At 34.3% G+C, this 23,459-nt stretch overlaps 2 protein-coding genes across 4 annotated transcripts; one reads left to right on the top strand and one right to left on the bottom strand.

Moving 5' to 3' along the window:
- Positions 1-6,812: 6,812 nt before the first annotated feature.
- On the top strand, positions 6,813-8,253 carry LOC149406515 (Glutaredoxin family protein). The gene has a single exon (XM_089607369.1). It carries the CDS (start codon positions 6,995-6,997, stop codon positions 8,027-8,029), a length of 1,035 nt encoding a protein of 344 aa, XP_089463495.1. The 5' UTR covers positions 6,813-6,994; the 3' UTR covers positions 8,030-8,253.
- A 7,187-nt stretch (positions 8,254-15,440) lies between these two features.
- LOC149406516 (binding partner of ACD11 1-like) lies at positions 15,441-18,367 on the bottom strand. Of its 3 annotated transcripts, none has more exons than XM_089607378.1 (5): positions 18,271-18,367; positions 17,416-17,574; positions 16,876-16,951; positions 16,660-16,773; positions 15,441-15,989 (listed from the first exon to the last, which is right to left on the bottom strand). In XM_089607378.1, the coding sequence occupies exons 2-5, from the start codon at positions 17,529-17,531 to the stop codon at positions 15,531-15,533; spliced, it is 765 nt and encodes a 254-aa protein (XP_089463504.1). In that variant the 5' UTR covers positions 17,532-17,574; positions 18,271-18,367; the 3' UTR covers positions 15,441-15,530. The 3 variants fall into 3 exon arrangements, with proteins under 3 accessions (XP_089463504.1, XP_089463510.1, XP_089463501.1); XM_089607384.1 differs by having other exon boundaries at positions 17,416-17,547; positions 18,271-18,356; XM_089607375.1 differs by lacking the exon at positions 18,271-18,367 and having other exon boundaries at positions 17,416-18,263.
- Positions 18,368-23,459: the final 5,092 nt, after the last annotated feature.

The following is a 23,459-nucleotide window of genomic DNA, read 5'->3' on the forward strand; positions in this document are numbered from 1 at the left end:
TACACAATAATGTTTCAGGGATTGTTTCAGAACAAAATGGGCCTGAAATATAATCGTCAAGCATTGCCCAATTAGAACACTAGTTGGGCTTTAAAAAGTAGTAGTCTAGCGAACATCAAAGTTTTCCAAACACGGGAGCTAATATTTGCCATTATTCACGTTCACAAAGCATATCATTATTTGTGTGATACATCGTTGTCGTTTATTTAAAAATACAGTAGTGTGCGGTTAAATCCAACTAAATCAACAACATCTTGGCATTATCGACCGCTATAACAACCTTTTGGAGTTATTATTTGTTGGAAATAACATCAATAAAGTGTTCTTCAAAAAAAAAAAAAAACATGAATGAAGTGTGTTTATTTTCACTAATTAGCTGATTTGTGAAAACTCTTTTAATCATGTCCACTCATTGAATATAAAATTTAGAGTTGATTCGTATTCTTTATACGAAATGGTATAAGATCGATTATTTATTTGTCTAAATCGACTAAACAAAAATTAATACTAAAAGTATGTTGGAAGTATCATTAAATTATAAAGCAAAATGACTGTGTTGAGAAGAGGAATGAGTTTTCAAAATTCTAATATAAAAAGAGATATATACATATACATATATATATATATATATATATATATTGTAGTACATATGTAGACATTTCTTAACTAAGGGTATGAGTCTAGCAATCCAATTTGATTCAATTTTGTCATCTTATACTTTTCTTTCACGTTATTTAGTAATTATCACCACTTTACTGTTCAAAACATATATTTATTTGATTCTTTTGCAAATTGTCAATATTCCCACAAATATTTGTTTTTTCTAAGATTTGTAAACATTATTTATATAAACTTGGAGAATCTTTTGCATGATAATATAGCATTGAACATATATATACATATATATATATATATATATATATATTTATCACAATTTTGGTAATGAGGACTAATTCAGTTTTAAGCACTCTTACTCCATATGACTGATATGAGTACATGTGTTCGAGTCCCACAAAATAATTTAGGGATAAGCACATCAACCCGGGATGTGGAGCTAAGTAAAGTAAAAAGTGAAAATAAAACAGTAAATAGTTTATCCTGGCAATGCTTCATTAGATCTCATATAAAAATACTACAAATCTCAATGCAGATATATTATTTCAGTGGAGAGGAGCCAATATTTGCAGGATTCTCGGTTTCCAATAGTACATTTTAGGGTCAAAGTACAATTTGGGATTCCATGCGTATCTTTAAGGTTCCTTCTATTATAATCTCTATCGAAAACTACACCAATAAATTTTATGCAGCATTAACTTCTATCCAACAAAATATAAAATAACGAATTCCCGAAGAGATCTTAAAGTAATTAATTTATTTTTCCCTGAGAAGTTAAAGTATTGTTATTTGTTAGTGGAAGCAACGTAATAAGATAAAATAAATAAGGAGACGGACATTCCAAACAAATATGATCTATGTATATATATGCAATGATTACATATAATATATATTTCACTTCCGTTCTTTGTATATTCTATCTTCTATATATATACGTGCTTGGCTCGTCCATAAGCATGTGTTCATCATACTATTTAATATTTTAACCTAATTGTAACGCAGTAAGTCATACAGTTTTTTTTTTTTCGCTAAAGAGGCTGAGCTCCACGGTGACAATATCTCCTTTGTAACGAGTATTTATACAGTGTTATTGTAAGATTGAAAAATATTCACTAAAAAAAGCTATACCCAAAATAAAGAAACTAGTCCAGCCATATTACCTAGAATATTCACTATCATTATAAATAGCAAATACAATCAGCTCTTATGTATACAAAAAAAAAATGATTGATAAATAAATTACCATTTAACTCATCATTTACTTCAAAATGACACAAAATGCCTGATTTTTGCTTGTATTTGTTTGGTTTGGGTTTATTTATTTATTTATTATATGCATGTTTTCTTCTGATCATGTGTCGTTTCTCTTGAGTTTACTATAAAAGGAATGCACACACGTGTTGATGATTTGTACGGAATCGCACAATCTCTCACGTGATAAACACACACGAATTGCACTTTGAACGTAAATAAAATTACACAAATGGGTTTTACTGTGCTTGGACGTAAAATATCACTATATATGTACGTTGAACTCTGCTAGTAGAAATATATACAAGAGCCGGCCGTGAGTCATGAAATGCACTTTTGGTAGAGATTGAATTCTCGACCCGGAATGGGTGCGACCATTATGGAGTGTTATGTGAGACGTGAATATGATTATGAACACACAGAATGAGAGGACTGTAAAGCCACAAAGGCGTCCACGTGCCATCACGTGGATCGCTTTGCAATAATTACCCTTACCGATCCCCATGCATGTCCTTGCTGTAAATTACAATACAAATGGCAGACAATAGCCCAAATACCATCATATAATTATACTTGTCATTGGTAATGCAAGAGAAACTTTTACAGAGCATTTTGTTCCTAGCTTGTAAGCCAATATTGCTTTTTTTCTTTTTGCCGACTATGCCGTTGCCAATTGCCCACCAGCTTTTATTATTATTACTATTTTTTTTAACAACTATTATTATTAAGATAAATTACATTTTTCCCCCTCAACTATGATGCTGATAACATTTCACCCCCGAATACTGAAATCATGCATGACAAACTTTGAAATCTTATATTGTAACAAACTTAATCTTTCTGTTAAAATCTACTTGACGGTGTGAGACCATTAAGGGTAAAAAATATATCTTTTTCTTCATTAATTTTTTTAGTTTTTTTTATCATTCTAGTTAAATATAAAAAATAAATGTTTTTATTCCTATTTCTCTCTATGTTTTCATGATATACACAAACATGTATATGTATACATATACACAAACATGTATATGTATACATATACACAAACATACACATATAACACATGCACACAATTTTTTTAATTAAATTTGTAAATCCACAAAAACACGCACATACGTATTCATTCCACCACACAAACACACACATACAAGAAAGACCAGCGTTTAGCTTTCAGCGAGAAAGACCAGATAAAAGTCCAGGTGGTGCTCACGTTTCACCTCACAGTCGTTGATCCTGATGACATTTCCGCCTCTTAGGCAGTGCTCCGCCGCAATTGCGTCTCGGCTCACCTCACAAAGCCTTGAAGAAATGTGAGGCTTCAAGTCTCAATCATGCCTATTTGCTCTGATTCCACCGCGCTCAAACCTCAGGTGCTTCCATTAATGCATATACGTCTTCCTCTGGATCTCTCCTCGCGCTAAATCCTCAGCCTCTGGCTCTTGCTCCACCGAGTTTCTCTCACGACCACCATTCACGACGCGATGCCTTCCCTAGTCAAGGTTGAGCTCGCCATCATCGCTGACTCGATCTCCCGTCTCAAGAAGCTTGTTGTTGCGCTGAAAGCCGTCTTCAATTTGAGAAATTAGACATGGATTTCAAACATGGGTTTTCGTTGGTGGCTTGAATTATTTGATTGAATTGGATTCTCGCTGATTTTTGGAATTGTTGCGAGTATTAGCCACAACGCGAAATACCTTGTAATCTCAATCACGAGTATGAACGCTGGTTTTCGTAGATTTGACGAAATGGATTAGAATGAAGATGAATCGGCGATGCTATTTGCCCGGTGTGCGAACAAGTTTCAGATGTTCCAATTTTTTTTTTAATTTTTTGTTAAATGGTTTGGCAATTCAAGTGTGAAGTTCTTGAGACTCTCGACAAGATGGATAACACAAGAAGAAGAAGAAGAAGAAGAGAAGAAGAAGTAGAAGAAGAAGAAGAGGAAGAAGAAGAAGAAGAAGAATGTGAGAGAGAGAGAGAGAGAATCCTTTCTCATAAAAAGGGTATTTAAGTAAATTTATTGTCCAACACATAAATTACTCTTAAATGTTACTCCACGTAAGCATTAACTGGTCAGATCAGAATATGTTAAATATTTGACAAAAGGACTATGTTTGCTACAATGTAGGATTTCAGAGTATTTCATATTTGAAAGAGTGAAACGTTATGAGTGATATAGTTGATGAGACAGCGGTGTAACTTATCCTTATTATTATTTACTTTCAATATGTTTATTCTATATGGTTTTCCTTTTGAGGGCTTTGGAAACATTACACAATAATCTCATTACCATCAATATGTTTTTTTCGTTTCCTTTCACATTACCCCATTTTAACGTAATCCTATCACCTAATTAATCACATTCTTGAGATTTTTTTTTAAATTAATGTACACCAAACAATGTAATCTAAGGATTCATGAGAATTTGATTAATATTATTAACTCCAACCAAACACACTCTTAGTGTATTATCAATAATGAAAAGCTCAAAATAGATTTGTGAACTTTTAAGTATGATGCTTTTTACTTTAGGTTTTTAATAGGGTTATATAGGTATATAGCCACACGGCTATACAGGTTTTGGTTTTAGCCAACCTTTTGTTAATTTTCTGTTAATAGCCACAACAATCTATTTACAGCATGTTAAAAGACGTGAATGACTAAAATAACCCCAGCCGAATTCCCGCCCATTATTTTCGGCCTATTAATTTAAATGGAAAACAAATATTCAGTCATAATTAGTCGCACAAATTGAGAGAGGATTTAAAACTCAATAAATACACATAAATGACCTTTTTTTTTTTTTTATAACAACTCGCACAAATATTATGTATATATGCTAATAGGAAATGACCATTTTTTTTATTTTTGGTCAATTCCATCCAGTATTGTAAATACGACATTGATTTACAGTTAATAATAATTGTTTCATCGTAAATGCATTGTAAATACAAAACATATTTACAGTATATTCGTGTAAATAATTAAACTGAAAAAAATTATGGAAATATTTTGGATGTTCTAAAATTATGAATATATGAAAGACAAAAGAATTGTAAAATTCAAAGATTTTTGCCACGAAAATAGAAACTAATTAGCTAAAGTCAACGCTGAAAATTTTCAAATACACGTTAACAATCTTTCCAAATCGGTTAGATTCAAAATTAAAAAAAAAAACTGTCTAATTCAATTAGCGGACGTAATAAATAAGGGCAAATGTGTAAAACTAATTCAATTAATAAGATGTCACGTAAGCAAGATGGCTATTTACGGGAAATTAACGAAAGGTTGGATAAAACCAAATTGTTAGTGTTTAAGATGGCTACGCAGCCAATTATTTGTTTTTAATATGATTTTATAAAGTCTCAACAATGGACCAAGGTAAAAGATTATGCTGAAAATCACATTTAGAAGTGTTAAACATGTTTTAGAATTAAGATAAAAATATATTTTTGACCTTATGTTACTTTGAGGTCTAAAATGAGTGTTGGACCAAACCCTCTTCTAAATGACCAAATTGGTTTTGGTACTAGAAAAATGGGTGTTCTTGTTTATGATTTGGAAGATGATGAGTTTTCCAAATATTATTCAATTATGAGGGACATAAAAGAAGCGCTGAGTAGCAAATTCCCAAACTTCTTCACAGCAAGACATCTTTATTTGAGATGTCTTTCCGTAATACTTGGTTCATATTTTAAAGTTTTTTCCACTACTTGATTCGTGGTTTATCAAGGTTTAGTCTCGGTTTGGTGGCTGTAAAAAAATTTGGGAAATCCAGTTTGATACGAAAATTTAAATGAAAATCTGCCGTCAGAGGAGAAGCAACGTACGATTTTATCTTGTCTCGCCGTAATACTTAGTTCAAAGTTCAAGATCCACGTTGAGAAGACAACTTCAGATATATTATATAAGTTGTGGTTTGTTTCATTCTGGTTAAAATAAGACGACAAGTTTTAGATATGTTACGTGAGCTCTGATTTGTTTCATTTTTGGAAATTATTTACATAAGAAATTTTTTTTTTTAGAAAGGAATTTTGGAAGGAATATTAAAAGTCTAACCTATATTCATATAAAACTAATATAGGGAAATTATTGGCATTGGAAAAGTACCTTGAGAAAAGGGGAAAAAACGAAACACACTTTTCAATTGTAAGAAAAATATATGCACCTTTTAGAAAAAAAGAAAAATCATTTCACAACGCAATTGAGTAGAACTGTAGAAGAATGTTTTTTTAGTTTTTTTTGTTTTATAAAAGGTAACTGAGGAACTCATCAGGTCAGGAGAAGCCAGCTATGTCAGATTGCTTTAAGTTAATTAATTTTAACTCTCATATATATGCTACTAAATAGAAATAAATGTTTGCTAAAAAAACATACAAACTTGATTCATCCAAGTGTGTCAGCAAAACATAAATCCACGCGCTTGAAATAACTTTCTATCCAAACAATAAATTTTTTTTTTTTTTTTGGAAAGGGAAATTCTATCCAAACATAATGGAAGATTATGTAGCTTATGTTACAAACCTTCCATTAAAATTTCATCACCGATTAGTTGGAGAATTAGTAATCTAATTTTTCCATGTGAAACGAAAGAAGAAGAAAGCAAAAGTAGTCAATCTGACAAACAAAGCCCATCTAACACTACTTTGAATAATTTTTTTCTTTTTACACGAGCATGACAAATTCCACAAAAACAAAAACAAACAAAAAAAGGAATGAAATATGGAAGTCAGACGCGTGACGTGGCGATTCAATAAGTTGGCGCGTGAGAAAGTACCAAAAGAAAAAAAGGTCGTGCTAAGAAATAGACTATCTCGTTGTTTCCTGGGTGGAGCCATTCAAGCAATGAATCCCGCGTTTTGCCCGATCAAATCATCACATTTCTCAATTTAATCCCTTAAACAACAATTTCTTAATCTTTAATACCCAATCAGCCTCTCTCTCTCTCTCAAACTTTACTCTCATTTTCACCTTTGTTTTTTTAATATTCCTCCTATACATATATAAAAAGAAAACATTCCCAACTACAAATGTTGGAACAAGACTTGATTTCCACTCAATTTAATCGCATTCCTCATTTGACTCTCTCTCTCTCTCTCTCTCTCTCTCTCTCATCTGATCGGAAAAAATGGGGTGCGCGAGCTCGAAGCAGCAAAAACGTTGTCGGCACTGCCAAAACCGTCCGTACACTCCGGTGACGAGAAGCTACTCGATGCACGTGCACCACCCGCCGCAGTCGGAAAACGACACCTACCACCTCGTCGCCCTCACCTCCACCACGCTCGGCTCCCTCACCGGCGCCGCCGCGTTCAAGGACTCCGACGCAAAGAACTCTCCGGAAGAGCTCGCCGTCGGTTTGGTGGAGGCGAAGACCTGGTCCGCCATGATCGACCGGAAGATCCCGAAGATCGCGCCGATGACTCCCGTCCGGACTCCGCCGGGAGAGCCGGAGACGATCAACGCCTGGGAGCTCATGGAAGGGCTCGAGGACGTGAGCCCCTTCCGGTCGCCGATCCACCTCCGGAGCTTCTCGTTCGACGTCGTGAGGGATCCGAAACCGGAATCCCCGCCGGATCCGCCGAAATCGAGGTTTCAGGAGAAATTACCAGACAGCCCTCCGCCGAAACCCCCAATGTGGCTCGCCGCCGCGGAGAGAGAGAGAGTCGTGCTGTACTTCACGAGCCTGCGCGGCGTTCGGAAGACGTACGAGGAGTGTTGCCATGTCAGGGCGGCGCTGAAGGCGCTCGGCGTCCGCGTCGACGAGCGCGACGTGTCGATGCACGCCGGGTTCCGGGACGAGCTCCGGCGACTCGGCGGCGGCGGAGGAGGCCTCCCTAGGGTTTTCGTCGGGGAAAAGTCCATCGGTGGAGCGGAGGAGATCCGGAGGCTGATCGAGGACGGCCTTCTCGAGAAGCTTCTGGAGAATTGCGAACGAGGCTGCGATTCCGGCGAGTTGAGCTCCGGCGTCTGCGAGGCCTGCGGTGACGTCAGGTTCGTCCCCTGCGAGACGTGTTCGGGAAGTTGTAAAGTGTATTACGAATCGGAAGAGGAAGAAGAAGAAGAAGAAGAGAAAGAGGAAAGCAGTGAAGATGATTATGGATTCCAAAGATGTCCCGATTGCAACGAGAACGGCTTAATTCGGTGTCCCATTTGTTGTTATTAGATACTCTCTCACACGCACAGGTTTGTTTTGTTATTCGTTATTTTTGTTATTTAACAAACCCAACCTTTTTTTTATTTTTTTTCTTTTTTTGCTTCTCTGCTTGACTATGACTCGGATGAAGATGAGTCATTGAGTTTCGTTCTTTTGTGTACAGTTTTGTGTTCACTCAATCAAGAAGGATTTGTATCCTTTCGGTATAAGAACAGAGCGAAAATTTTACTTTATAGTTTATAGAGTATACGCGAATCCAAGTTTTTTTTTTTTTTTGGCACTGAAATGAAACAGTGAGGTAAAAAAACGAGTACTTGATTCACATTGCTGTCATGTCAGTTAGTCAGTCACATAAAAAAAAAAAATTAAATAAATAAACTATATCTCAATCCTTGGTTGAAGTTGAACTTACAAACCTCTTATAGTGTTTTTGTCGGTCTATCATACTATGTACCGTGTACGTATTTTAATGTATATAATAATAATCTGGCTCTATATAATCAAGGAGACGATCGTTCTCTGATTTCGACAAATTTCCTTTCTAATACCTGGATACCATAGATTAGTAGTTTTGTTGTGGTCCAATTTGATACAAGATTTATTTTTTTTACTCAATCTTAATAGTGGTTGGTTTGGTTACTAAAAAAGAATTAAATCTAGGTAGCATCTAGAGCTAGGCTGATACATAGTACCGGCGAAATTTGTCAATTTATTCATTTAAAAAAAATACAAGATGACATGGTCAAAAATCAAGGCTCAGCTTTTGAAAATCGACCAAGTAAAAAACAAATGGCAACTATGAAACCGTCCTATAAGCTGTAATCTCCAATTCTCTGAAAGCTATTGAGCAACCAGGAACAAAAAAATATTAAATATATTCCCCACCCAACCACTGAATTAGGACGGCCAACCAATTAATCATTTGCATTTTATTAATTCCAAAATAAACCCACCTTTATGAGTTATGGTCCCTAGTGAATTTATTCCTCAAATTCAGTACTAAATCTTCAGATAACTATATTATTATTACTATCAATTCTAACATTATGTGTTTTACACAATCAATTACATTATACATTTAAACAAAAATTAAAAATAATAATCTTTTAGCATATATTTAAAAATAAAATAAACTTCAACATAAAAGAGTTTTTATAAAACACTTCGAAATTTAACTAAGGTCGTCGCCTTGGCTAAACTAAGGCGACTCAACTAACCTACTCTACAAGCCTCTCTTCCATGAACCACACTCCATCTCATTGAGAAATTAATAGTCTAATGACATATTTTTGGTGGGGTCAACCTACAAAAAAGAATAGCACTAACTTCGATTTATAGTCATGAGCAAGTTCAATCAAGTGTTAATTGCAAAACAAGCCTAGCACATCTTATCCAATTGGTCATCATTGCCAAAGGAAGTTCTAAAATAATAATATTGCCAAACTCCGTCATTTTTGGAAGCAAAGCTATAGATGGACACTAGAGTCGGGTAATCAATTGTTGTTTTCAAAGATAAATGGCTTCCTCGTCCCCTCTCATTCAAGCAAAGCATAGCCTTGAAAAATGAGATAGAATAAACCATGGTCACTTCTTTTGCTAACCCAACTTATCAGAACTAGAGTGAGCGCGCGTAAAATAACTGATATTTGTTGGCCTATGAGTGCCCATATTAGTCTCAACATTGTGTTGGGTGGTCAGTTCTTGCTTGATGTACCAATTTTTCACTACAAAAAACCTCTTTTACTTACTTAGAGATGGCTATATCGAGTAATCACGTAGGAGAAGCTTATTAAGCAACAACAAACATATAATTGAATCGTATTTTAGAGCAATTTTCTAAAACTATGCATGAATTTAAGCTCAAACTGCCCCTGATGTATATGATATCCTCCAATTTCTACGAAAACACTCCCAAAGTTCTACACTAAGTGAGAAATACAATAACGATTTCAAAACCTAAGTTTTATCTCTCACAAAATAAGTGGAACGAACAAGATAGAAACTCAGACACATAATAAATTAGTAGTTTTCTCGATTCTCATGGAATAGTATAAATAAAATAAAATAAAACTCTTAACGCGTGAAAAGACCTTGAACTACAAGACGCCGTCTCTAATCAAGGTCAATCACGTGGATGTCATTGATTTGGTTTATGAGACCTAATTGATTGATCACATCTTTGAGATTTGGTATTCCGCTCAATCTCATGACTTCGAGATTGAATCATCGTCACCATCACATGATCAATATGTCTAGGTCACCTTGATGCAACACGTGGCCGTGATAAATTTCATCAAAGCCTTCCAGACGACAAATCCTAGAGTAAGCATTTCATTGCTTCCAGGAATTCCCAAGAGGTTGTAGCAGGTTAGGGCGGGTGAAGCCAAGAGTTTTAGCCATGGAATGTTGCTCCACATCATATGTGTGAGGCACAGTAAGGACTTCCTACCAAGACGGCATCACAAGCATCGGAGTTGCAACAAAGGGATCATCCAAGTAGTCGTCGCGAAATATTAAGAAGAAGGCGTGAATCTAGGGCAAAGACCATCCAAGTTGTCCCGATCATTCCAAACACGAGTGACTTTTATCATGTACTTGTATATATGTTTGTACACTAGTTATTAGCTACTGGTTTTATCTTTACAGGTCCGTGTAACATTATTATATGTATCGGTTTTATTATTGGTTTTGATGAATAAAAGTTTTTTTTATTGTTTAATTCAATTTTTTAAATCTCTAAATAATATTAGTTATAAATAAATAAAAATAATATGAAAATGAAATATTCAAATTTAGAAGCAATTAGTAGCTTCTAAAAATATGTCTGACGTGCCATGAAACATAGAAGTGACATTAGAAGCGAAAAGTCGCTTCTAAATGTATTCCCACGACATTGCACGAATATATTTAGAAGCGACATGCCACTTATAATTTGTAGGCGACGAAATTAATATAAGCGACTCTAGAAACGAGTAGTTGCTTTTAATGTTTAGAAGCGACTAATTGCATCTAGATAACTTTTACAAGTGATTTTTGTGGTTTTAGAAATGAAGAAAGCCTCTTCTAAAAGCCTTGCTAATTTGTTCTAAAATAAATCTTTAAAGATAAAAATGAACCTCCACAAAATTGATACTAAGATCAAATCTCAACTATATATGTCAAAGACTATTGGAGAGTTACAATGTTAACCAAAATGTTACAATATGCTCCATAACATTTTGGAGAGTTTTGTCAAAGCAAGAAATAATTAAGTTAGTTTATACATAACACGTCATAAACATAATTTAAAAGTCCTTTGGTATATTATAATATGAAAACACACTTAAGCCTTAATCTGACACCATAACGTAGCGTTGCAACCTGAAGCAACCTAAAAAAACATAATTTTTATTTTTTATTTTTTATGCTCACCAACTCTACCAATTTGACCAAGTTAAATTATGAAATCCCGGACTTCATTTTTATAATTATGTATATATTTATTTATTTTTTGGAGCTACGACTCCACAAAACTTTGGAAGCTGGTTTGTTTCAAAGACGAGTCAATAACGGCGGTGTTAAAATACACATGGACATACTTTATGAAATTTAATACGATTAACAAACTGACCTTGACGCAAAAAGTGGCACCACTAAGTAGTGATACCAAAATAATACAAATCGAGTTCCAAAAAAACACTTCACCTGCTCTACATTTCAAATTCAAACCCTCAATTTCATATGGGCCTCGAGAAATTAACTCTAAAAGACCCCATGAAATCGCATAAGATAGGCTAAGTGACACTAATAATCTGAATTCTAATCAAAACCATATCCCATTTGAATTGGGTTGGGTCACTAGCAAATAAGAAGGTAAATAACAAAGATAAGCAACCAAAAATTATTGCTCCTTTCTCCTTGTCCACTAACATGTGCAATTAATGCTCCACAATATGGGTCTAATTAATTCCTTCCTTCGTTTTTTTTTTTTTTCGCGGAAATGACATTTGACGTATTATTGTTTTAACACTGCCACTTTTTGTTGATGTCATGTTATCCTTATTGTTTTAACTTGGTAAGCTTTATTAAAAGGAAATTATCTATACGCTATTGGATTAGCATGGTTGGTATATTATGTAGTACGTAACACTCGTTTTCAGTTTCCTTGGTGGGAAATTACGAAAAAAGAAAAAAAGATGTGATATGATCGTTAGCAAGAAATTAAGTGTCCACGGTTACATGTTATACAAGTTTGATACGACAAATTAGGTGATTGGGAAACGGATAGTAACGTGTCACGTAGCTTTCAAAGCGCAATATTATCAATACATAAAAGCGAGGTGGTTGAATTTTTAAGGCCGTAATAACTTAAGTGAGAGGTGTGTTTGGCAACGTACATTGGTTTTATAATCGGGTCTTGAAAGTGTATGTAAAAGGCATGAGTATGTTTTTTTTAGTATCTTAAGTTTTTTGGTTGGGAAGTTTTTAGTTTATGAAAGTACATACTTAGTTGGGATATAAAAGATATAAAAGAAGAGTAATACGCAATTTGGTACTTAGTGGTGGACACGTGAGGCCAAAATGTCAATAGGACGTAGAAATTCCCTTTTGTTTGAGAAGTCCATGGTTGACAATACTAAAACCCATTTGTTTCAAGATTCAACGTCTAACAATAATCGGTTTAAAGTGAATGGTTCAACTAGTTTTATAAGTTGGTCGATATAGATATTTTATTGAATTGAATTTTTCCAAATAAAATATAAACGAGGTCGTTTAAGTGTATTATTGTTGGTAACTTCAGCATGTTAATTATATGCCATTGAAAGAACGCAATTGAAAATTTAATTAATCTAATATAAATAAGACAATAACATCATGAAGTTTGTGTTGACAAACATGTTAAAATCTATTGTTTTTTAATTATTTTTATTGTCATACCATTTTTAATTTTTATTTTTATACATCATATTGAATTATCATTTAATTCATGTATAACATGACAATTATATGATTAGCGAAAGTAGCACAACTTTTTTAAGAGGAAGTATCATAAAATTTATTCCTTTTGGCCAATTGAACAATTCTCATTTTTGTTTTACATATTTCATAAAACAAATCATAATACTTCTGTCTTTATGACTTAGTTATACCATCTTCAATTCAATGGGGAACTCTAAATTTTTCATCAATAGAGTTGAGATGTTTCAATGATAACACCAAAATACTAGATTTGGTATAATTTGTACACTATAGTAATACAAGAACTATTATTATAATTTAATAAATTGATACTAGATAATGGAAGTGTATATAATTTAGATCAGACATATAATTAGTACGTAGATAGTTAAACTAAAAGTATATTTGTAGAATAAAATTAAAATAAAATTTAGTGTGTAAATGGAATCACTAAAGATCACGCCAAAATAGTTGTGATCACTAAAGACCACCAAAAAAATAAATAAATAAATAAATCACACAAAAATAGTAGTGTAAGCATTGGAGATGTTCTTAGAACTTAATCCTTTAAACATCACACAATCCCAAAAAAAATTGACTTTAGGAGACATAAATAATTTTAAAATGGCAATTTTTTTTTTTTTTAATAAAGTGGTAGTAGTTGCTTATGATTGTCGTTTTTTGTACTTAAATTCTAATAATAGCGTGCTTTGAGATTTTACAGCAAACATATCATTTTTTAAGTTGTAAATAGTCATTTTTTTATGTTTATAATTTTTTTTTATTTGTTTGCTATTTTGGGCTTTATGTAACTTTATTTATTATGGACAACTTCATTTATAAGGAAAATAATTGTTTATATTTTCATAAAACTCTATTTTTTAAAGTATTGAAAATTAAGTTGTTGACGTGAGCAGTCTCGATCTTTCGAAAGAAATAAATTATTTTGATTCGTTAATGTGACACTTTCGTTACGAGATCAAATAAATTTCAAACAATAACGAAATAAATAAAAAAGAGTGGATTTTTATTATAACGGATATTAGCATTGAGCTTTTTATTGAACATAATAGAAAGAAAATATGATGAAAATTAAATGAAACAAGAATTCAACGAAGAAGAGACAACGAATAGGGACTTAAAATCAGAGAGTTCGGATACGTAATTTTATTGCTATCGCCTAAAAAAAAAATATCCTCATTATGTCATTCTTTTTTTTATATAAACCTCGAAGAAGGTTGACGAGCTCCGTTTCTTCGAGAACACCACAAGTTTAAAAGGTCTCATTCGTCTCATCGTGCACCACGTACAATAATTTCAAAGGAGCAATTGAGAGGAGTATGGCTGGCTGGTCTTCGAGTTTGTTAATCCAAGGAACGTTGAACGAATCTTTTTTTGGTTGTTCGGTCTGAGTTAAGCCTAAATTGGCTTAGCTCGCGGGGTTTTCTACGACTGGCTAAGCCTCAAAAGGCTAATCTCGCCATGCTTCGTGCAATGGGCTGAGCCATATAAGCGATGCAGCTTGGTAAACGGCTTAGCTCGTCATATCCTTGCTCGCGACGAGTTGAGCCGAAAATGATTTAGCTCGTCCCGAGATTATATAGGCCGTGCTTTCTTGGTCTTGAGTTCTCCTTTCGGGCCTGGGCTTATTACTTAAATTGGGTCCGAATGGTTTTTCTTGATAAATTGAAGAAGCCCAACATCAATAGTTGCTACTTAACCTTATTAACGTGAATAAACGTAATTTCACTAAATAATATTATTGACAGACATGCAACCTTCTGAATAGATAAAACTTATTTTTTTAAAGTTATTTTCATTCATACATATTTTTTTAAGAGACCGTATGAAAAAATATTTAAAGTTCAAAAATAAAAAATATATATTTCGTTAACTATTGATAATTGAGCTCACTCCTTAAATAGATATTTCGTCACCCTAATCAGCTCCTTCTAACGATATATCTCATTTTTATCTATGGTTTATTATCCGCGCTCCCAAGGATTCTCTCCCTTTGCAATTGTTATAAATCTGATAAATTATTGGCAATACTGTTGGTGTGTGATTCCTGATTTCATCGCCGAGCTGACGAGCTGAAGATCAACGTTGAGCTGATGTCCATACGACTGTGTATATGTCGTTTTGGCCAGAAATTTTAAGTAAAGGTATTTAGAGTATTTCAGGTTTATCTGTTGCCCTGATTGTTTCTCTGTAAATATGTTGTAGCCATCACTCTGATGTGGGTGAAAAAGAAAGTGAGAGAGAAAAGTCGGTACAGAGAGAAAGATAGACAGAGAGAATTCGTTTTGTAACACCATCCCATTGGATTACAGTGAATTTGCAGCGGCAAGGTGGACGCAGATCTTACGCTGAGATTGAACCACTATAATCATTTTGTCCTTTCTTTGCTATTTGTTTATTTCGTTTTCTGATGGTGAGAGGGGTTTCGGCGTTAAAATCCAAAAAAAAAATACTTTCGACGGAAGAGAAAACCGAGCCGGTAACAACCGAAATCAACACTAGTGTTTTTTACACATGAATAGTTTATATTATTATTATTATTGTGTACATATCACTCAGCACCGTGGGTGTTGACCTCAGACGCGGCCTTGGCGGCGCGGTGAAACACGTCGGAGAGCCAAAGGGCTCCCTTGGAAAAGTACTCGCTGCCGACGACGGCGGTTCCGGCGGCCATGGCGGCCCGGCCGGTGACGGAGGCCACGGCCACGGCGGCCGTCCCCGTCACGAAGGCGGCCGACCGCGTGATGTCCGACACGTGGAACCTCTCGTCCACGAACCTCACCGTCTCCATGCTCGAGTTGATCGTGTCCGTCAGCCCGATCCGACGGCTCAGATCTGCCAGCCTGGCAGCCGCCGCCGCCGTGACCCCGTTCGACTCGTCCAACGCCTTTGCCTTGAACAAAGCGTCCTTCCCGAGCACGTATCCTTTCGACAGCATCGTCATCACAACCTCTTGTGCCTTCGTCACCGCTTCCGCCGGAATGTAAACTGAGTGGTTAGCGTAGTAGGCCTGAAAAAAAAAATGTTGAACTAATGAATTCAAGGTTTGAAATGCCGTTGGAACTTTATTTTTCGGTGAGTATTAGCAGCTGAAATGAATAGAAAAAAAAAAAAAAAAAGGAAACCTAAATTTTTTTTGGCTATTTTGAAATTCCCACATTTTTTTTTATTTATAAAAAATTTCCATGAATTCAAGGTTTAAAATCCCAAGGTTTTTTTTAGCTACTGAAGTGCAGAAAAAAAAATTAGTTGTTTTGGTATAAAAATGAAATCAGAATTTGAAATATGTGCTTTTTCATTTTATACAAAGTAACAAAAGAATATTCAAAATGCTTACGAGATTTTCATGTCGAAATAGTTGTTTTGGTATAAAAATGAAATCAGAATTTCAAATATGTGCCTTTTCATTTTATACAAAGTAACAAAAAAATATTCAAAACTCTTACGAAATATTTTCATGTCGAAATTTTAAATTTCATAAAATTTCCGCTGGTATTTCGATCAACAATCGACGCTTCAAATAAAATCTAAGGAAATTGCATTTTAAATCTTCGATGAATCGTTACCTTAAGATTTCAGTTTTTTCTTTTCTCATTACATATTTAGCGGGCATTTAGACAATTTAATTTTGACTTAGGACTCATCAAACGAAGGGTTATATCCGGAAATTCAGCGCGTACCATTGAAGCAGAGTCGTGCTCGGAGTTCAACGAAGAACCTCCCCAAGGCTCGGGCTCGGCTAAGTACATTCCCCAAGGGGCAATGTGGATGTATTGGTCTGCAATTTTCGCTCCCTAAAAAAAAAAAAAAAAAAAAAAAAAAAGGGGGGGATGGACCAAAAATATAAGCAAGACTAGAATGCACAAAAATAGAAAGAAAAAAAAAACTCCACTTACGGTGAGCAAAAGAGCTGTTTCAAAAGCGTAAGCGTCAATGAAAGTCACGTACGCCGTGCAAGCATTTTCACCAGATCTGTGTAAAGGAAAATGCATGTATTGGCTCTCAATATAAGGTAAAAAAAAAAGGATCTGAAAGAAGCAGAGTAATCTAAAAGACATTGTGTACAAAATGTCTCAGTGTAAGGAGTTTTTTTTTAGAGAAATTTGATCACAGATTCAAAATATAACTGAAAAGCATTTAACATCAATTCAGAGCATGTTAAGAACCAAATGCTATTGCAGTGTTATTATTTTTTGAAACAAGGCTATTGCAATGTTAATACATTGTTTCTCTTTGTGGGCAATTTAAACTCTATACCTCTAGATATTGTGTTGACGTCAATCAAATACTCGTAAATCAAATAAAACAAAATTCGAAAAATCCTAGTATCAGATCAACAAGTAGGAGAACATAAACAAAACCGAAAATGGCGCGAATTTTTGGTTAATCAAGGAATTAACAAATGAGCGATTATCGGTAATTAAACGCGCACGAACCTGATGATTTCGACATTCTCAACAGAACCGCAGTGAGTGAAGAAATCGTATATATCTTTCTCTGTTGCTTTTGGAGATAAGCATGTAACTTCCGCGGTGAAACTACCCGAGTGCATTGCCTTATTGTCACGCCTCGAAAGTAAACCGAGAAACAAAAGTCTTGGATTTGGATTAAATTGAGTTTAATGACTCAGAATCGAAAGAAGAACGTGCTTGATAATTTAGCTTCAGTGTGGGCTTATAAATATGTAAAATAAAAAGAGAAAACTGTATGCAACACTTTTTTTTTATTCTAGAATGAAGATGACTTCATTTTCTTTTGGGAGTAGAAACAAAAAAGGATAAGAGTCAGAGATAATAGGCGTTATCACATTGGGATAGTTTCTTTTATGTGATAAATCTTAGGTTTGTCTAATATTATTTTTTTCTGGTGGTCCATGATCCATATGTATTCTCGAAAATTGCCAGAACAGCCTGTTTTGTTTTAGCCTTTAGTATTTAGTGAAAGCATTTTATCTTCTATAATATCTTCGCAATCCAAAGCATTTGTTTTCTTTCTTTCTTTCTTGTGAATTACTTTATTCATCTCTTAGTTGTGTGTACTACTGAGTAGTTGCAATAAGAAAATAAATATTTCCAGAGATTAAAGAACCAACACGGACAACAAAAAATATATCTCAGGTTACTTAGATCACGAGGATTTTTTATAACAATAGCTCGAAGGTGAAAATGGGATTTAACAAAGGGAATTTGTCCAAATGATGAAATATCACGGATCGGATAATACAAACAGGTCGCAAAACTATATATAAGAATTCTAATCTATTAAAAAAAACTGATGAACTCCAATCATACCTTTCTTTCTAATCGCCGAGACAGAGAAGTCAAAAAGAGTGTTTTTAAATGAGAGAGAGAGAGAGAGTGAAGAAGAGGAGAGTAATGTCGGCAAGGCGAGACTGTACTCTATGGGACCTATCTCATATGGCACGTGCGGCTCGTGTGGGATGTTCTGATGCGCATGATTCCCACACTCTCAATTGAACGCGTGTGAAACACGATCATGTACTAAATCGATTGGTTTGAGAGCGTCGCCTTAGATGCGGCGTGGAGAGCGTGGGTGGATGGAATGTTATCCCATGGAAACGCCGTCTCTGATTCAGGAGGATCTGATTGGAGGAGAATCTAATTTGGGATTCGAGTCCGTTGAAGTGTGTGAAAAACTGCTCACTGTAGTGTAGCGTGAGACGGGGTGGAATTTTTTTATTTTTTTTAATACAGCCCTTTAGTTAAATTAATTAAACATTATGTTACTGGGCCAAATCCTCCAAGCAACAATATGACTCGGTAAATACCAGGATTTTAAGTGATGTTTTTTTTATGCTGTTTTGAATTTTCTGATTTATGAAAAATCGACACATCGAAAGTGAAAAAGTGAAAAAAGACAATTAATATGCATTTTTAATACCGTTTTCGATAAAAAAACAGACAAATCGATAGAAAATCGAACAGAAATAATGTTATGTTATATATAAAAAATGTGCATAATACATATGTATCTTTCAATTGTAAATTTGTAAAATATGTGGTATTTAATATATGTATGATATTTATTTTAAAAGTTTATGACAATGTATATATTTTATCTTTAAAAGTTTAATTATACGTATGTCTAGTATATATCTTTTTTTTTTTTACAAAATGTATATATATTCATTTACTCTATATTTGTATATATATATATATGTATGTATTTAAGAGAAATATATAAAAAAAAATGCAATAACTATGTTCATTTACTTTGTTCCTATTATTGACAAAATGTATATATATGCATATATGTGTTGAATAATGTACGTGTAGGGCTTGTAAATACAATTTTATATTACTCTCTTGGGCTTTATATTAGTTTGGCTCATTAGGGCTTGTAATATCTCTCCAGTCATCTTCCTTCATTCACGTTTTCACATTTTCTCCATTCTTCTTCGATACTCTGACTCTGCTGAAGATCTGGAAACTGTAGTCTGTTTCTTTGACTTCCACGAGATAAGTGCATCCCTTAAGAATACACAAAAGTCGGTTACAGATCTCATAGGGTCGCTGCACGTAACCCAATCTGCATTTGAGAATCCTCGAAGTTGCGTGGAAGAAGATGCCATTGGCAACTAAGCCTGCCTTGTGTTTAGAAAGAGGACCATCTGACATAAATTTATTAGTGTATATCCATCTACAACTAATAGATTTCTTGTCTGGTGGCAAGGGGACTACGTACCAAGTTTTGTTCTCATCCATGGCTAACAGTTCCTCATGCATTGCTTTAGCCGAATTTGGGTGTTTGCAAGCTTGATGATAGAATTGAGGTTCGTAAAAAACATGAGTCTGAAACTTGTTGGACAAGTTATCATAAGATAGAACATGAGATAGAAAAGGAGGAGATGGAATGTGTACACTTGTAGATGCATTTAGGAGATTACAAGGATAATCCTTAAGTCGAGTAGGAGGCGGTCTAGTTTAACGTCTTATGGTCTCATTTGGTAAGTCTGGCATATGACTCAAGGAGGTGTCAATGATGGGTTGCAGTGGTGAGGTGTTTGTGTATCTCCACATCGGGGACTCTCTCCTTGGACGTCTATGGCTCAAGAATCACGTCTTCAAATTGATCTGCAGGAACAACATTAGTGCGGCAATACAATTTCAGGAAATGGATCTGAAGGTTTTAGATTTGTAGTGATACCATGAAAATGGAAAAATTGTTCATGAAACACAACATCACGAGAGATAAAATCTCTCTCGTGACCACATCTAAAAGCATATATCGTTTTACGCCTGGAGGATAACCAAATTGTTCACATAAGCAAGACAGTGTCAATAAAATTCGGTGGAAAATATTGAGTACCCGAGAGCGATATCACTTCACAAACTCGAAGACGAAACCCTAGAAACAGAAAATCGGACGAGACAATTGAAACTGGAGAAAATATTTTGACGGACTTCTATAGTTCGGTGCAAAGAGAAAAACCTGAACCAGGTGAATCGGGAGACGAAGGTTGTTGTGGGGGCGACGAATAGGGTTTCGGGGGCCGTTGAGTTGTAGGACGCGGCGGATGCGCGGGAGATTGGCGGAGCAGGTGATGGAGTGGGAGAATGGGTTGACAGAGCAAGAGATATGGGAGGGAGAGAGAGAGAGCATGACCTTTTTTTTCAAATGAATAAAATGGGTGCGAGTGTACAATGGTCTTCACACGTGTACATTAGTAATAGATGTGTTAATTTTTTTGTTATGGTTGATTTTTTTTGTAAGTGCACACCAATTGATATTTTTGGTGTCAATATCCCAAAAAAAATCGAATTTTTAAAGATAGCTGAAAAAGTCATATTTGCGATCAATGGCGGAGCTATGAATTATAGATTGGGAAGCAAATTTAATTTTAAAAAAATATTTTAAATTTAATAAGGCATGTGTGTAAATATGAAAAATTGTATAATTTGAGGTTAAGCAACTAAAATTAAAGATATTTTGAGAAATCATAGATAAAAATTTAATTTTTAGAAGTTACGGGGGCATTAACCCCCTTGTCTCGAGGCAGTTCAGCCTATGCTTACAACAAGTAGTGGTGATGACTCGACTTTCCAAATTGAATGTAGCGATGTTGCATATGCCACAATGTCACGTACGATGCAATGGAAGAATATTGACGTCAAATGAACGCATACATGAGAGGAGAGCACAAATACATTACATTGATCCGAACAAAAAATTAATTGTCCACCAAATTTATCGTACGACATGCAACCTCAATCACACGAAATCTCACTACCCCAATCCTATATTGAACTTAAAAAAAAAATAATAATAAATAAATAAAATAAAAGAAGATGTTTAACCTCAATTTTTACATTTTAGTCCAAAATTATATGATTTTCATCTATGTCCCTTGAATTTTTTTTAAAAAAAAAATCCCCGTAACTGCAATTTATGGCACCAACATTCTTGACAATGCCAACTAGCTAGGTAGCACAATGTCACATAGTTTCATTACTAGTGTATTTAACTTTGTTATGAAAACTTATAATCTGGGATAGTTAGACATTATTATAAAAAGATAATTTACATAAGTTCTTGAGTCTTTGATTTTGGACGAAGATCTAATCTAATCGGATCCCGGCAAATAATGATCATTAAGAAATCCAAACGATGCACTAAAGCTCTATTAAGCTAAAATTAGAAGGAATAGAATTAATCACCATGGATTTTTATATCCCTGCAACTAATTCTGAATTTTACGTAGATCACTTTTTTTTAAAATCTGTGATTCCACCGACATTGTAGTCCAAATCGTTCTCTTGATGAACTTAGACGATAGTGTGGGTTGTCAAATTCCATAGTGTATTTACAAATGCCTTGGTCAAGTTTTCCACTATCATAATGTCTCATATATATAGTTTTTTTTTTTTTTAAGATTTTACAATCTGGGAAAAATTAAATGTTTACTTAACCACTTTCTTCTGTTTTATTTTGTTTTATTCGCGCACAGTGCCATAAGTAACACTGATTCCTAGTGAAAAATTATTTCTCGAATCTTATTACGAAAGTGTGCGTAAACTATCAAATCTGGAATGAACTATTAGGTGAGCGAACATTGACTATCATTTATAGTGAAGGATTTATATGGAGCCTAGGGGGTGTTTGATGCAGTTAAGTCTAGTTCACGATAAGGCGATTGTGGTTTTTTTCACATCTATTATGATACAACAGGCATGGTTCGGTTCTATTAAATTATAAGAGCTATTATAGCTATTACAGAGATGTGTTTACAAAAACTATCTTCATTTCAAGGTTTCAAGATCTACGTGGCAAGCTAAGGGTTGTTCTCATGCCGTGACTGAGCTAGAATTTGTAGCCGGGGGAAATTTAATTAATTTCTTTTAATTCTCTAAAGGACGTGTAAAAAAAATATTCATAAGGGATAAATATGATAAAATTATATAATTTTGGGTTAAAAATGTAAAATTTTAAGGTAAAAGTTGTAAATTCATAAGGGGCATGTAACAAAAAAATATTCATGAGGACCAAATATGTAAAAAAAATTATATAATTTTGGGCTAAAAATATAAAATATTAAGGTAAAAAATTTAGTTTTTATAAATTTAGGGATAAAATTTTAATTTTTAAAAGTGCAGTGGAGCATTGGCCCACCTTGGGCCTAAGCTGCCCCCGCCATTCTTCTCATGTGTTGTAATTTGGAATAACAATAGGCACAGATATGAACGAATGCACCTTCCGATACCCGACGTACTCATTAAAAAAAATTAATCGTGTACCCGTACATGTTAACTTGTTTTCTTAAACGAATCAGGAAACGGGTGTACCCGCCAGGTGTCGAGTGTGACAATCGTGTACTAGTTACACATTAGATTAAGTCTAAATACCAGTTAGAAGATACAAACTTTAAGTGATAATAATTTAAGTGAAAATATTAAATTCAATTAGAATTTATAATTACAACACAAATAATTAAACAAAAAATTAGGTAAATAGTCAACTAAAACGTTTGAAATTGCTATATAGTCAATATTTCGTAAAGTTAATGTAAATAACCATAAAGATGACGTAGCTTAATAAATAGAAGTGATTATTTACCTAAGATTTACGTCTGTATTTATTACATTGCTATTTAGCGATGTCAAATCGTAAATATGGTTATTTATCTAATGGCCATTAATTAAATGGTTAGGAAAGTATCTATGTGAATAATATTTCTAATAAATTATTTTAAGGGGATGAGTTAAGGGGACGTACACCTTTAAATATTAACCCGTTTCCCGTTTCCCGTTTCGGACGAGTATGTATGGACCCGTTTATATCGGGCAACGGGTATTGAATATTAATATCGTTCTCAGTTGTAATTAATGTATCGTAATCTTCTTTAAGTACTTTATCTTTGTTGACTCGATACATATGACAGTTACTACTACTATTACCAGCGTGTATATAACTAAGCTGGAGGACTTAACTGAATTCAGATCATTATTTCCATAAAATTCTC

This window comes from Urtica dioica, chromosome 1 (genome assembly GCF_054948205.1).
Source record: "Urtica dioica subsp. dioica isolate 48M chromosome 1, U.dioica_male_clone48M_v1_H2, whole genome shotgun sequence".
Classification (NCBI taxonomy): Eukaryota; Viridiplantae; Streptophyta; class Magnoliopsida; order Rosales; family Urticaceae; genus Urtica; species Urtica dioica.

Excerpts from the sequence above, each read along its gene's own strand:
- LOC149406515 (XM_089607369.1), top strand. The coding sequence starts at position 6,995 with ATGGGGTGCGCGAGCTCGAAGCAGCAAAAACGTTGTCGGCACTGCCAA.
- LOC149406516 (XM_089607378.1), bottom strand. The coding sequence starts at position 17,531 with ATGCACTCGGGTAGTTTCACCGCGGAAGTTACATGCTTATCTCCAAAA. Across the intron at positions 16,774-16,875 it reads AAACAGCTCTTTTGCTCACC|GGAGCGAAAATTGCAGACCA; the intron begins GTAAGTGGAGTT and ends TTTTTTTTTTAG. Across the intron at positions 15,990-16,659 it reads AGCACGACTCTGCTTCAATG|GCCTACTACGCTAACCACTC; the intron begins GTACGCGCTGAA and ends TTTTTTTTTCAG.